General features: G+C 40.5%; 1 protein-coding gene across 1 annotated transcript in view; it reads right to left on the reverse strand.

Moving 5' to 3' along the window:
* The window catches only part of zc3h18 (zinc finger CCCH-type containing 18), a 57,720-nt gene extending 47,371 nt beyond the window's left edge, over nt 1-10,349 (reverse strand). The window contains exons 1-3 of the mRNA XM_080875757.1: nt 9,895-10,349; nt 8,327-9,282; nt 3,241-3,325 (exon numbers count right to left, since the gene is read on the reverse strand). Of these exons, the coding sequence (XP_080731883.1) occupies nt 3,241-3,325; nt 8,327-9,241 (1,000 nt within the window). The 5' untranslated portion in view covers nt 9,242-9,282; nt 9,895-10,349. The remainder of the gene's footprint in view (nt 1-3,240; nt 3,326-8,326; nt 9,283-9,894) is intronic.
* Between the last annotated feature and the right edge of the window lie 5,803 nt (nt 10,350-16,152).

Raw genomic sequence — 16,152 nt, forward strand, 5'->3', positions numbered from 1 at the left:
ATGTCTAAAACCTGGAGGACACTGGCCTTTGAGGCCTGGATTTGGACCAATGATAAATGCTTTATCATTTGATATAACTGATCATTACATGGATGAAGAAAACTGTTCAGACATTATGTAAGTTGTGTTCAATTAAAGCACACTGATAAGCTAGGTTCTAATTAAAATACTTTTTTAAAATACATGCCAACAAGGTATACAACAAGAGACTATTTAGTCTAGTTAGTCCAAATATTTTTCCTCATTTAGTCAACTAAGAAATTAGTCTCCAGGAACATCTCTAATGGGAAAAGAAAAGTATGAGGAAGAAGAGAAAGAGCCCATACCACATTACCTTATCACGGTGGACGCAGCCTTATGGTACGGGTATGTATGGGCTACTGTTCAATTCTATTTATAAAGTGTCAAATCACAAAAACAGTTGACTCAAGGTTCATTATATCGTAAGGTAAAGGACTTTACAATAATATAGAGAAAACCGCAACAAATGGCCCCTTATGAGCGAGCAGTTGGCAACAGTGGGAAAGAAAAAAACTCCCTTTTAATAGGAAGAAACATCAGACAGAACTACAATGCAACTGGCTGGGGTTGATGGGAGGAAGATTTAAAAAAAAAAAAAAAAAAAAAAAAAAAAAAACACTATGGAAGAAAGTCAGAGATTATGATAATGATCAGTGTATAAACACATCACAAATGAAAAAGGTGAGTGACAAAGAAATACTTACAGGGAGTGCAGAATTATTAGGCAAGTTGTATTTTTGAGGAATAATGTTATTATTGAACAACAACCATGTTCTCAATGAACCCAAAAAACTCATTAATATCAAAGCTGAATGTTTTTGGAAGTAGTTTTTAGTTTGTTTTTAGTTTTAGCTATTTTAGGGGGATATCTGTGTGTGCAGGTGACTATTACTGTGCATAATTATTAGGCAACTTAACAAAAAACAAATATATACCCATTTCAATTATTTATTTTTACCAGTGAAACCAATATAACATCTCCACATTCACAAATATACATTTCTGACATTCAAAAACAAAACAAAAACAAATCAGCGACCAATATAGCCACCTTTCTTTGCAAGGACACTCAAAAGCCTGCCATCCATGGATTCTGTCAGTTTTTTGATCTGTTCACCATCAACATTGCGTGCAGCAGCAACCACAGCCTCCCAGACACTGTTCAGAGAGGTGTACTGTTTTCCCTCCTTGTAAATCTCACATTTGATGATGGACCACAGGTTCTCAATGGGGTTCAGATCAGGTGAACAAGGAGGCCATGTCATTAGTTTTTCTTCTTTTATACCCTTTCTTGCCAGCCACGCTGTGGAGTACTTGGACGCGTGTGATGGAGCATTGTCCTGCATGAAAATCATGTTTTTCTTGAAGGATGCAGACTTCTTCCTGTACCACTGCTTGAAGAAGGTGTCTTCCAGAAACTGGCAGTAGGACTGGGAGTTGAGCTTGACTCCATCCTCAACCCGAAAAGGCCCCACAAGCTCATCTTTGATGATACCAGCCCAAACCAGTACTCCACCTCCACCTTGCTGGCGTCTGAGTCGGACTGGAGCTCTCTGCCCTTTACCAATCCAGCCACGGGCCCATCCATCTGGCCCATCAAGACTCACTCTCATTTCATCAGTCCATAAAACCTTAGAAAAACCAGTCTTGAGATATTTCTTGGCCCAGTCTTGACGTTTCAGCTTGTGTGTCTTGTTCAGTGGTGGTCGTCTTTCAGCCTTTCTTACCTTGGCCATGTCTCTGAGTATTGCACAAATCATACAGGTAGGGCTGGATCAGATGACCCTGAATCCACCTTTAGTTATGCTGCTGCTGCTGGGGGCTTCCCATGATGCATTGAGCTTTTCTCCTTTTCTCACCCCTTTTCACATAACGTGTTTAGACTGTATTTTCACTTTTTTCCACAGCATGTCTTTAGTCTCATCTTCCTCCCGTCACCCCCAACCTATCGCGGCAGATGGCTGCACCTCCCTGAGCCTGGTTTTTCAGTGGTTTCTTCTTGTTAAAACAGAGTTTTTCCTTTCCACTGCTACTAAAGTACTCAGTCATAGAGTCTGATTAAAGTGGTGGGTGGGCTCTCTAACATTTTGAAAGAAGCCAATTTAGCCTAGCGTTAGCCTCAACGTGCTTTGAGTCACAGTGGCTATATACAGTGCCTTGAAAAAATATTTGCCCTTTTGAAATTTCTTAGATTTTTTTTTCTTTGCATATTCTTCACACAGAAATGTTTCCGATCAAACAAATTTTGATATTAGAAAATTATTCCAAATAAATACAATCCAAGTAAATAGAAAAAATTTAATTATTAAAACATTATTTATTAGAGGAAAAAAAGCTATCAAATACAGTGGTCCCTCGTTTATCGTGGGACTTACATTCTAAAAATAAGCCGCGATAGGTGAAATCTGTGAAGTAGCCAACTTTATTTTTTACAATTATTATAGATGTTTTAAGGCTATCAAACCCCTCACTACACACTTTAATAATAATAATAATAATAATAATGGATACTTTATTGATCCCCATGGGGAAATTACTTGTTTTTCTCTGCATTTGACCCATTCACTCAGTGAAGCAGTGGGCAGCCCACTAAGCAGGCGCCCGGGGAGCAGTGTGTAGGGACGGTACCTTGCTCAGGGGTACCTCAGGGTAGCCGTTAGGTGGATTCGAACCGCCGACCTTCCGATCATGGGGTGACCACTTTACCTACTGAGCTATCCCTGCCCTATATCCCTTTATACAGTTTTCTCAGACAGGCATGAACATTTTCTCGCTTTTCTCTCTTGTTTAAACACTCTCAAAGTTCAAACCTTCGTAGAAAAATAAGTCCAGTATTATAGAATGAAACCAAAGACGCCTGCGGTTGCCTTTGACGATGCAAAATGTTTTGTCGACATTGTTGTGTTTGTTGGGGAGAAAACTTACTAACATACACAGTACAGCACTTCAGAGTCACACTGCTAGCGGTCGAAGATTTATGTAAACAAGATTGATTGACAATGGTCTACAGCCAATCAGGACGCAGAACACAATGTGCTGTAAAAATATTTTTAAAAAGCATGCAAAATTGCACCCAAAAAAAATCCGCAAACCAGCAAAAGGTGAACTGCGTTATAGCAGGGGACCACTGTATAACACTGTATATGCCCCATGTGAAAAAGTAAAAAGGATGAAGGTAAATACTTTACTACGACACTTCATCTGCTGTTCACCACCTACCTTTAATGAAAAACCTGCAGATGGGACGTGGTCGGATCTTCCTGTCTGAAGGATCTTTGACCTCCCCCTCCTCCAGATCATCATCCTGCATACACATACACAAGCCAAATCATGACACTTCACAACACATCACTGTATCCAGACTATTGTTGTGAAGTGTGTGCTATTTGTATTTCAAGTGCAAAGTAGAAATTATTTTAAATGTCTAATGAGGAACAATCATTGGGGATGGGTTAAAAAAAAAAGATTTCCTAATTCAAATCAATTTTAATTTGAATAATCCGATATCGATCAAATCCTGCAATCATTTTTTTAAATTAATGTATTTTTCCAGAAATATCAGAATCTCAGCTAAAAGCTCACAAAACTATTTCAACAACCACCAAAGAGATAAAATAGAAAAAATTAAAGAGCAGATAGACAGATTCTACACAAAGATGTAAACACACAGCTTGTTCACTCGATGGCACGGGTGCTGAAAGCCAACATCTCATCACAGAATCCAAAAATGCAGGTTTCGTCACTGCGAACTCTGAATTTTGCAGCATATTTTCAAGAGGGTTATGTGCTATAAAAGATCAGGCCAGTAAAAACTCCTTTATATTTTTCTGGGTTTTAGCCTCAGTTACTTTGACACAAAGGCATCTGCTGTGATGCTTACACCTCTGATGAAGCCTCACGAGTGTCAGCATTGTTTTTATACCTAGATGGTTTACACCAAGTTTGTAATTGCAGAGAAATAGTCCGTTCACTTTGGGCATGTCATTTTCCAGCAGGAACCTCAGAAAAACCCCTGAGGCTTTACTTTAAATAATAAGTCCAAGACTGTAACTGCTTTAGGATCTGTTTTCCTAATTTGGAAATAAATATATTTTATTTACAAGGTTTAGAGGGTTCTTTCAAAAGTACATATCCAAGATAAATTATCCTAATTATAATATTTCTGACTGAGTCAAAAACGGAATTGAATCGAACCGGGGCCTTGTGAATCAGAATTGAATCAGTTAAAAAAAATCAGTGAAAATACCCAGCCCTAACAATCACTAGTGTGTGACATTCTGCTGATCCAGGCAGTTATAAGATAAAGACTTTTAGTGCCCATTCTGCCTCTCCACTAGAGGCAGAACATGACATCACTTGGCTGGTTGGTACTAACAGACTTGTTAGCCCAGTCTGTTGACAGGAAAAAGAGGACACCAAGACTAAAAAGCCGTCTAATGGTAGCCGCTTTTGCACTTCTCTTTGCTGCAGCAATCAGTTTTATGTTTAAAAAAACCCCCACAAGTACATTCTGTCCACTTTTACGCTCTGTCTTTTAGGCAGTAAGTGCCTCCTCGTTGTTGGCTAGCTAAAATGAAACAGGAAAATCCACCTGTTAGCTGTAACGTTGGGGTTTGTAGAATACGTTCTGAATCAGGTACACTGACAAGTTGCATTTCAACACACTGATTTTTTTTTTTCTTTTCTTGTCAGGTCAGGTGTACAGGCCGAGGAGCGCAATCACCTGATGTCTTCATGATGTGTCCTTCGGATGCTCATTGGGCAACATGTCTGACAATCCCCATTATATGAAACGCTGCCTTCAATTTGGAGACAGTACTAGGGCTCACTCCAAACAATGTTAGAACTTGTTTTTTTGAAACATCAAAGCCAATTTTCCATCAGTACCTACTCAGATCAACTCATAACGACTCAACTGGTTTTCCATTATATTTCAGTACTATCTTTTGTGCATGCTCGTCATCATAGCAACAGTGCCAAGCATCCTGTGACGTAATTAACATGCGACACGAATGCTACAACAAAGATGGACGCTGAGAAAACAATATACTTGGTGCTTGGTCTGTGTTTTGTTTTTGTTTTTTTGTCAGACTCGGGGAACATGACGTTGTTTTTGTTTAGCCATTTCCCTTGTTGCCGGGTTTCAAAAATAGTGGTTTTGACTTTCGTGAATGAGAAGCTCTCATGACTCATTGAGTGATGCTACTGACCAACCAATAGGTGGCATGCAATCTAATGACGTCACATTTTAGTACTTGCTCAGATCGCTTGGAACCCCGGCTGAGTAAATAGCAAAAAACTGGTAACTGGTAGCCCTAGTAGTACCTGGTACCAGTTACTAGGGCTGCTCGATTATGGCAAAATGATAATCACGATTATTTTCACTGAAATTGAGATCTCGATTATTTGACAATATTTATTTAACAATAACAATGTATTGAATAATGACTTTAAAGATTGTCAAAAAATAATATAAAATAGTGTGCAAATACTGATAACAGTGCAAATGTTTGCAATATAAAAAATAAATGAAAAATGTAAACATCTATGTTTAGTAAACTTCGCAGTGTTGCTCTGTGGTGCAGCTACGACACCGTAGCAAAGTTTACACACTATGTCTACTTGATCCACGTCTGACTCTGCGGACCCATAATGTTTCCACACCACTGAAGTTTTTTTTTACCTCTCTTTTCAACCAGCGGCAGTCACTCTCCTCTCCAGATAACTTCTGCTTAGCTTTCCGAGCTTCCCTCGGGTCCTCTTAATCAGCGGTCCCCAACAGCCAGGCCTCGGACCGGTACCGGTCCGTGAGTCGTTTGGTACCGGGCCGCGAGAGTTGAGGCTCAGGTGTGAAATGTATAGTTTTCAGGGTTTTTATCGGTTTTCAGTGTTATTTTGTTATCGTTTTTATCGTTTACTTGGTTTTCCTGGGTCTTTTCACGTGTGTTATGAATAAATCTTCTTTTTTTTCGGTACCGGTACTAGTTTTATTTTGTTGTATGTATCCACGACACCTTAAAGGCCGGTCCATGAAAATATTGTCGGGCATAAACCGGTCCGTGGCGCAAAAAAGGTTGGGGACCGCTGCTCTTAATTGTTGTGACACGTGTTCGAAATGCAGAGAGGTGCGCTCGATTTGCCACACGGAGCAGCGCGAGAGTAAAGTACGACGGAGGGGCTAATAATCGGCTCAGTCATTTTTAATGATCGTTGAAAGCCCAGATCGTAATCGTGATTAAAATTCGATTAATTGAGCAGCCCTACCAGTTACTATGACCTAATTCTAAAATGACCGAATTAAGAATTCACACCCTTAAAACCCTTGTGTTTACATTCTGTAGTGCGCACAACAAGACATGCCTAGGCATGTCAGAGAACAAGAACCCAAAACCCCCGCAAAAAAAGAACTAAACCAAAACACTTAAGTTGAAAGCAAAACCTTTTTCACCACTTAAGGCAGAAGCAGGCTACAAATACACATAGGACTATGGTGGAGCAAATGGGTTGTCCAGAAGTTGTTATGGCTGCCTATACTGTGGTGTGTAAAAGTGTTTTGCCCACTTGCTGATTTCCTATTGTTGTATATGTCAGTCACACTTAAATGTTCAGATTATCAAAAAATGTAAACATTAGCTAAAGATAACAAAAGTAAACATGAAATTCGGTTTCTACATGAAGGTTTTTATTATTAAGGGGGAAAAATTCCAAACCTACATGGCCCTGTGTGAAAAAGTGATTGCTGCTAAATCCATTGCAATAATTGGGAATAAGTATCTTGGAGGGCTGTGGAGGAATTTTGACCCACTCATCTTTGCAGAATTGTTGTAATTCAGCCAAATTGGAGGATTTTTTAACAGGAACCACCTTTTTAAAGGTCATGCCACAGGAATTTCAATAAGATTCAATTCAGGACATTGATTGCCTGTTCCATAGTCTTCATTTTGTTTCTCTTAAGCCATTCAAAGGTGAACTTGCTGGTGTGTTTTAGATCATTGTATTGATGCAAAAGACAATTGTGCTTCATCTTGAGGTCATAAACACATGGCCAAACACTGTCCTCCAAGAGCAGAATTAGCAGTATCTTCCCAAAAGCCTTGGGGATCATAGAGATATTTCCTGGCAAAACTTATTCACCCCCCCCCCCCCACGCACCTTCATTTAGAAATTTAATTTTGTGTTTACTTGTGTTATCAGTGTGTAACATTTACATTTGTTTGATGATCTGAAACGTTTAAGTGTGACAAACATAGAAATCAGGAAGAGAGTCAGAAAGGGGGAAAAATACTTTTTCACACTAGTCTATAAAACATTCAAAACTGAAAACATATTTCTAGTTTTAGTTATTTGACCGTATCTGTGCAGAGGTTTTAAAGGCCCAAGATGCTTTTGTTTTGTACAGCTCAAGTTGTTAAGCTGTTATTTTATACTTACTAAATACTAACACTACTAAATTTAAAAATTGTATCAATAACAATATTATTTCTGCTTAGCATCGTAAATATTGTTATCACAAACATTCTTGAAATATTGTGATGTAATTATGAGGCTATATCACCCAATCCCAATGAAATACTTGTGTAAAACCCCTTGAATTAAAATTGAAAATCTGTACTTCAACCACATTTTGATTTGATTAAAAATCTAATGTGATAGTGTACAGCGGCAAAACTTTCCAGAACTACTTGATTTAAAAAAATAAATAAAAAACAAAACAGAATTGCATTAACGCATCAGTGGTGGGCCGAATATCAGTATATGTATTATATTGCAAAGGGACTTGTATTGTGTGCTTTCTCATCCACAGCTCTATTCAGGTTTTACAAGAATGTATAAGTCAACTATTAATCAAATACTAACTCTATTTGGACGTTTTTTGGTTTTCCCTCTTTTGCTCTTCACACAGACCGTTTACTCGCATGCTAAAACGTGACTCGTGAGAAGAATATGGACTTCAAACACAAAAAGAAAGAAGAAACCTTTGAGTTCTGAAAATGTTAAGCCTACAAGGCTTCATATTCTTATTTCCCTATTATGAGAGTGTAACACACACTCAACACACTCAGCAGTAGCATAAAGAGCATCCAGCCAAATTAGGTCCAGTCCACTTGGATTTTTTTTTCTCTTCAGATTTAACACCACTCTTTATGTTTAAGGCTATTTGTTCTAAAGGTTTATCAATAAAACAAAAACACAGTAGCAGTGCTTCCTGACTAAAGGCTTATTTTCAAACACAAGGGATTTTTACAATTTACCTGCACTCAGCAAATCAGGCAGCACTACTACCAATAGAACTACAATAACTTACATCAATCTCTCCTTCATCAATTTCTCCATCATCCTCATCCTTCTTCTTGTCTCTGAAGGATTCCTGGCGTATCCTCTCCGGCCCTTTCGACCCATCTGTCCTCCTGGATTCGCTGTGTTTAGGAGATGGTGGAAGGATTGATTTTTTCTCCTTTTTACTGCTTTTGTCCTCGCTTTCCTCCTCATCTTCATCTCCCTCTACTTTTGTGTCTTCCTCATCGTCCTCCTCGTGTGTAGGGATGCCAGGCTCCTCTGGGACCTCCTCATCATAATCAAGCTCATGTTCGTCCAGTTCCCGGGAAACTGACACAGAGTCATCCTTCACTTCCCTTAGCGCAGCAGCTCTCCTTGTCTCTTCATCTCTTATTCTTCCATCCTCTTCATCTTTGTTTTTGTAATCCTCCTCTTGATCATCCACTTCAGCTACCTCACATTCTGCAGAGGCAGCTTTTATGTAGTCATCATATCCTTCCTTCCAGTCTTCTCCATCTTTTCCAGCACTAAGGCTCTTGACATGTTCTGGCTCAGAGTCTGGGGATAATGGAGTGCTAACAACTCTCTCCTCATCCTCCTTTCTTTCCCTCTCCTCCGCCACCTGAGGACTGTCTTCATTCCCCTCCATAAGCACAATGCTCTCATCATCCTGTCCCAACTCTCCCATTTCTCCAAAAGGTTCCTCATCCTCTGGCTCCGACACAAAGTCAGGCACCACCTCATCCTCCTCTTCCTCTAATTCCACATGTTTTCCATGGCTTTCCAGCATTTCTATGTCCCCTTCTTCATTGAGGATCTCGCTGTCTGAAATGACCCTGTCCTCCTCTTCATTAGGAGACTCCAGCAACTCACTGTCAGAAAGACCCTTCTCCTCCTCCTCAGGAGACTGAGGGGACTGGGTAGGGCTTTCAGGAGTATCCATGTGAATCCACTCTGGTGCAAAACAAAAACAAAAAAAGCAATCTGCCAAAAAAAGAAAGAAAAGACAACTGTATGTCACCAGTAATCTGATAGCAATTAAATACTGTTTAATGTAATGCTACGTGCCTTTTGTTAATCGATTTAAAAACAGTCAATTAAAAACAGTCACAATTAACCAATAAAATGTCTATAATCACAAATTAAATTTAAAATGATGCACCACAAAAATATGTTAATTCCGCTACCCACTGAAAGAAAAATGGTACAGTTAACTTTTATAGTAATATATAACTGTCATACACCATAACGTTAAATACTTGTTTTTGTTCATTTGGTGATAGCTGACACAAAGAACGGAAAAGAACCGATTTCTATTAACTTTGATAACACCGTTCCTGAGATTAAGACGTAGCTATATGTTGATCACAGCAGTATATGTTTTATATGAAATTAGTTTCCGGCGCTGCTAATTCACCAGCAAAGTAAACGTTAGCTATAACAAGCTAACTAACAACCACCATTTAGTTTTGGGTGTATATAAGTCTCCATATAGCTCCATGGTACAACTACATGTGTATACATAATTAGATAACATGCTCAAGTTTATAAAGACTACAGGTTTCCCTGTAGCATAATGTCACTGGTAACACTTACAATGGCTGGGTCGCGCTAGTTCGCAACAAGGCCCATAACTTGACGGTGCGAAGACAAAGCTAATAACGAGTAAAGTGTCCCCAACCTATGGATAGTTTTCTTCAGCGATTATAAACGCTTGGCTTAACCGTACAAATAAGTGGACACTACCGGTTTAGTACGAAGCGTTCGCACCAGTACACTTGGCCGTCTTACGGTTAACAATGTAGCCTCCCCTGAAGCTAAGCTAAAAGAGCAAGTACACTGTGCTAGGAGCTAACAACACATTTTTAATCACCTTGCCGACACGAAGCTCTATAAAGACCACGCCTCTACCTTTTCAGCTGCACTCTCTCGCGGATATAACTTTTTACAGTCTGCAATAAATATTAGACGGTTTTATTTTTAGCCGCTGTAGCGATGAAAATAAAACACCCTGCACGGCACAGCGAGAGCGGCCATTACCTCAACGTCATCAAAATACGACAACCGTGTGGTTGGAACCGCGCTGAAAGCTAATCAGGGCAGATCTGAGATCAGTATGGTCCAACGTTGACAGGAGAATATCTGTAATATTTTAACAATGTTGTTAGACATACATGATTTTTAACCAGTTACTTAGAAATAATGGAAGACATTTTTGGGGAGCAGTTACGTCGTTCCATGTAAGTATTATTTTTGATTAATGTTTTCTCTTCAATTCACTTGGTGAACTCTCATCTCTGTTGACAATAACTGTAATATGGATACAATGTTTTACCACTAATTCTTTTTGAATTAACTATTTGAGTTAACTCGTCTAATTTCATTTATTTCAGTTCTCCATATCCAAAGACTTTTTTAAACCTTTGTTTAGTTCACTAAAGAACAACAAAGTAATCATCAGAATCAGAATCAGAATCGTGTTTATTGGCCAAGTATATGTGCAGACACATACAGGGAATTTGGTTCCGGTAGATGGTGGCTTTCAAACACAGCAATGTAAATCACACACACACACACACACACACACACACACACACACACACACACACACACACACACACGTGTCTATATATACACATTACACATACATACACAAAGCTCTGTAAACCAACTATAAATAACTAATCTAAACTTATATACATAAAATACAGAAATGAATGAGGTGGAATGAATACTACAAAATGTACATAAGGTGCAGCTGCAGTCTGGCAGTGGGAGCAGTGTGACAGGTCAACTGTTAAGAAGGGAGATGGCGAGGGGAAAGAAACTGTTCCTGTGTCGGGTGGTCCTGGTCTGCAGGCTTCTGTACCGTCTGCCAGAGGGCAGCAGATCAAAAAGTCTGTGTCCAGGGTGTGAGGGGTCTGTGATGATTTTCCCTGCCCGTTTCCTGGTTCTTGAGAGGTACAGATCCTGGATGGAGGGCAGGGGCGTGCCGATGATCCTTTCTGCTGCCCGTACAGTCCGCTGCAGTCTGCTCCTGTCCTGTTTAGTGGCTGCACCATACCAGACTGTGATGGAGGAACACAGGACAGACTCAATGACCGCAGTGTAGAACTGGATCAGCAGCTCCTGTGGAAGACTGTACTTCCCCAGTTGTCTCAGGAAGTACATCCTCTGCTGGGTCTTTTTGAGGATGGAGTTGATGTTGGTCTCCCACTTCAGGTCCTGGGAGATGGTTGTACCCAGGAACTTGAAGATCTTCACAGTCGACACAGGGCTGTCTGATATGGTGAGGGGGAGCAGAGTTGAGGGATGTCTCCTGAAGTCCACTGTCATCTCTACAGTCTTAAGAGTGTTCAGCTCCAGATCGTGCTGACTGCACCAGAGTACCAGCCGCTCAACTTCCTGCCGGTATGCAGACTCATCACCATCTTGAATGAGGCCAATGACAGTGGTGTCATCTGCAAACTTTAGGAGTTTGACAGCCGAGTTCTTGGAGGTGCAGTCGTTAGTGTAGAGGGAGAACAGTAGTGGTGAGAGGACACATCCTTGAGGGGCACCAATACTGAGGGACCGGGTTTCAGAGGTGATCTCCCCCAGCCTCACTTGTTGCTTTCTGTCTGTCAGGAAGCTGGTGATCCACTGACAGGTAGCTGGTGACACGCTGAGCTGGGAGAGTTTGGAGGAAAGAAGTTCAGGCACGATGGTGTTAAAAGCTGAACTAAAGTCCACAAACAGGACCCTGGCATAAGTTCCTGGGCGGTCAAGGTGTTGCAGGATGTAATGCAGCCCCATGTTCACTGCATCATCCACCGACCTGTTTGCCCGGTAGGCAAACTGCAGAGGGTCCAGCTGGTGGCCTGTAATGTCTTTCAGATGGGCTAACACCAGTCGTTCGAAGGATTTCATGACCACAGACGTGTCATATCAGTATTATGACCAGTGACTATATAAAAGTAGATTTTCGTCAATGATGTTGATTGTTGCAGTTAATAAACTTTTTAACATAATTCTTGATCATTGTTATTTATTTATTTATTTATTTTTTGCCTTGAAAACAGTAGCTCACATTAAGCTCACAGCAAGTTGAGTGGCTGAGTGAAAAACTTAATGCTTAATACTGGTGGCAGCCAGTGCTATCCCTCAGCCCCCTAGTAGATGCACTTGTGGCATAAATTTGAAAATCTTAAATAAGTCTTAAATGAGTTGCTGTTTTCAATAGGCAAACCAATATAAACTGTCTAAACAAGAAAGGCCACTTTGTTTGAGCTAACTAATCGTTTGTAGATTATAAAAAAATTATTTGCTTTTAGTTTGATTAAACTTAAAATGTCTGTTTATTTCCAGAAACGTCTAACTTGAAAAATTCTTGCCCATAATGAAACCAATCCTTATTTCTTCATATTTTGTTAGTAATATAGAAAATGAGCACAGTAATGTGTAAACATGAATACGGTGTAACTAGGCGGCACCAGAGTTACTACGGGAGAGGCTCAGAGTACAGCAGGAGTCTCCACCACATCACTTGCGAACAGGGCCTTTTTCAGTAGCTTGCCAAAGGGATCAATAACAAAAGTGGTCAAGAAAATAACAAATATAATTTGTAGATTGGTGAAACTGGCCAAGCTTTCCATCCAATTAAAATTAAATATACCCCTACCCCTCTTGAGATAAAACAATTATTTGTCAACTAGCTGTCAATCAAAAGTTTGTGCCGTCAGCAATTGAAGCGGTTAGACGCCGTATGGAGGTAGCAGGCAGACGAGGTGCCAGGCTATTAGCAACAATGATAGCAGCAGAGTTTGGTTATGCTAGTAAGAGGGGAAAAAATATGTTCTTGAGGAGTGGGAAACAACTTGTTTTTTTTTCCACAAATGTGTGCGTATGTGTGTTTGACCTGTGGCACGAACCTTGGTGTCTCTAAAAAATGCAACACGGAGCAGCATTTCACCAAAGTTCACAGCAACCTTTCCCAGGACTTTGTAGTGGGAAGCAACCTCTGCAAAAAAAAGGTAAAAGAATTGAAAACTATCCTCCAAAAACAACCATCTAAACAGACAAAGAACGCTAGCGCATCAACCGAGGCATCATTTAAAGTGGTGCACATCCTCACCAAGCACAAAAAACCCTTCATCAATGTCGAGATCATTAAAGAGGCAATGGCAGAATCATTGAGAAAATAAGACTGAGATTCTTTCTGCTATCGCTAATGTTCAGCTTGGCTTGAACACAGTCAGCAGATGCAGAGAGAAAGCTAGATTTGGACCTGCACAGGTGCTCCTGGTATTTACTTCAGTCTGATGAGTCTGTAGACTACAGTAATATGGCACAGCTAGCTGTGCACACATGGTGATGACTTTTCTACAAAGGAGGAATTTTTGACGTTGCTGCCACTGAAAACCAAGGAAGTTGGCATTTACAATGCAATGAAGCGGTACTTGTTGGGGGGGGAAAAATCCATTGAAAAACTGGTTTCTATAACAACTGATGGAGTAGCAGAGGTGACAGGACCTCACTCCAGATTTATTGCACATGGCAAAGTGCACCCAAACTTTGCTAAATGTTCGAACTATCACTGCATCATTCATCAGCAGGCATGACGTCACATCCGGATGGCCCGGATTGCAGCCGTTCGAAGACCAGATATAACGTTTCAGAACAAATACTCCAGCTCATATGTTAGTCTGCTCCAAGCATTTCCACTAGTTGTAGTTATTACGTAATTTATCATAACATAATTGTTGATGTAGGTTACAAATAAGTATTATATTGACTTGAATAGAGATCAATGACTGTTTTCCACAGTCATTGATAGAGATTGACAGACCACGTGAATTTCGCGCGTTGCATTGTGGGTACTAGAGGCAACAAAATCAAAGCACTGCATCAAGCGCTAGTATTTCCAGCTTTGGTAATCATTAATTCTGCGGTTTTAATCCCTACTTGCATTTTATTTGCCCCCAAAACAGTTATGTACAAAACGACGGAGAACACGGCAGGTCCGTACGAAGACAGACTTGACGAAAAGGCAAAAAAAGAGGACAAAGAAAAAAATCAAAGGAGTAAAAGGGTGAGACCCATTTGTGCAAAAGTCACATGGAAGTCCGGTGTTGAGCAGACATAAGCTTTTTTTTTTTCTTATTGGGTGAGATCGAGGCTTTCATGACAATGAGAGGAGAGGATAACATACTACTAAGAGATGCTGAGTGGGTGATCTGGCCAAAAATCCGGATCAAGAAATTAAAAAGCTGAACCAGCAGTTGCAAGGTAGACACAAAAAAGTGTGTGAAATGATCGGTGCTGTGAAGGCATTCACAGCAGGTGCAGCAGCCACTATTTTGTGGTCCATCCCTTGAGGAACTACTCTCTTGTTTATACTCCTCCTGTTTTGCCTGTGTTGTTTTGCCACAGTTACTTCTTGCCCGCGTGTCTTGCTACTTTACCTGCATCATTTGTTTATTTCTACTAGCTTGTTTAGTGATTTGCTCCAAAGGCCACAGAAGGTGCCAAATGGGAATTCCTTTATGTTGTGTTTGAGCTAGGATTACCTGTTATAACAACAGTCACTGGCACAGCCGACAGTTCACCAGTTGAGTGTGTATATGTGGGCGACCGTGGCTCAGGGGGTTGGGAATCGCATCTGTAACCGGAAGGGCGCCGGTTCAATCCCTGGGCTCTCTGTCCTGGTCGTTGTGTCCCTGGGCAGGACACTTTACCCTACTTGCCTACTGGTGTTGGCCAGAGGGGCCGATGGCGCGATATGGCAGCCTCGCTTCTGTCAGTCTGCCCCAGGGCAGCTGTGGCTACAACCGTAGCTGCCTCCACCAGTGTGTGAATGTGAGAGTGAATGAATAGTGGCATTGTAAAGCGCTTTGGGTGCCTTGAAAAGCGCTATATGAATCCAATCCATTATTATTATATGACTATTTGGCTTGTGTATTTTAGCGTGTGTGTGTGTGTGTAAGACATTTTAACACTGTATGCCTGGAGTGGATTTTAGTAGTTTTTCTTGTATGAGTCTGATGTCAATTCTGCCATGGTCTGCCATTCTGGACTATGGTCAATGAGCCACAGGTGTCCTCCTTACAAACCCAGTGTGTTCCCCGGAGGCTTCCATTAGGGGGTGCACTATCACAGCTTCCCAGTCTTTTTATTTTTATTGCCCACTGCCAGTTTCTGTCTCATCTTTTCATTCTTCGTCTCTTTTGTTCTCTCCATGTGTTTGAGGCGCTGTATTTACCTTTTCCAGTGGTAGTCATCCTTGGTGCCTGTCAGTAGTGGGAAGTAAAAAGTACTTTACTACTGTACTTGAGTAGAATTTTCAGGTATTTGTACTTTGTTTTACTATTTATTTTTCTGACAACTTTTACATTACTCCACTACCTACATTTTTACACAAATGTAAAAATGTACAGCAGGCAAAGAGGGAGCTGCAGGGAGGGTTTAGTGGTGTGCTGTCAGAGAGGCAGACCAAAATGGCTGATCTCCATCGTATAATCATAGGATGAAGAGACCACACAAGAGAGCTGTGTGGTGTGTTGAGCTGGAAGAAGCAGCTGGAAAGCTGTGTGAACTAAAAGTGAAAAGCATTTGTAAATAGCTATTCATGTGCATTGGGTACATTGATTACAATATTTTTACCTAACAACATATAGACATTAAAAAATTTTAAAATTTGGAGACATCAATAAATGACAGCAGCTGATCTGTTTTTCTTCCTCACACAAGACGACTGACTGCATTACCGAAATTATTATACCTACCACTAGAGGGAGCCAGAGCATCAAGTCAAATCAAGGGGCTTTAATGTCATTTTAACGATATACAGTACACAGTGAAATGAGACAGAGTTCC

This window comes from Rhamphochromis sp. 'chilingali', assembly GCF_963969265.1.
Source record: "Rhamphochromis sp. 'chilingali' genome assembly, chromosome: 2".
NCBI lineage: Eukaryota > Metazoa > Chordata > Actinopteri > Cichliformes > Cichlidae > Rhamphochromis > Rhamphochromis sp. 'chilingali'.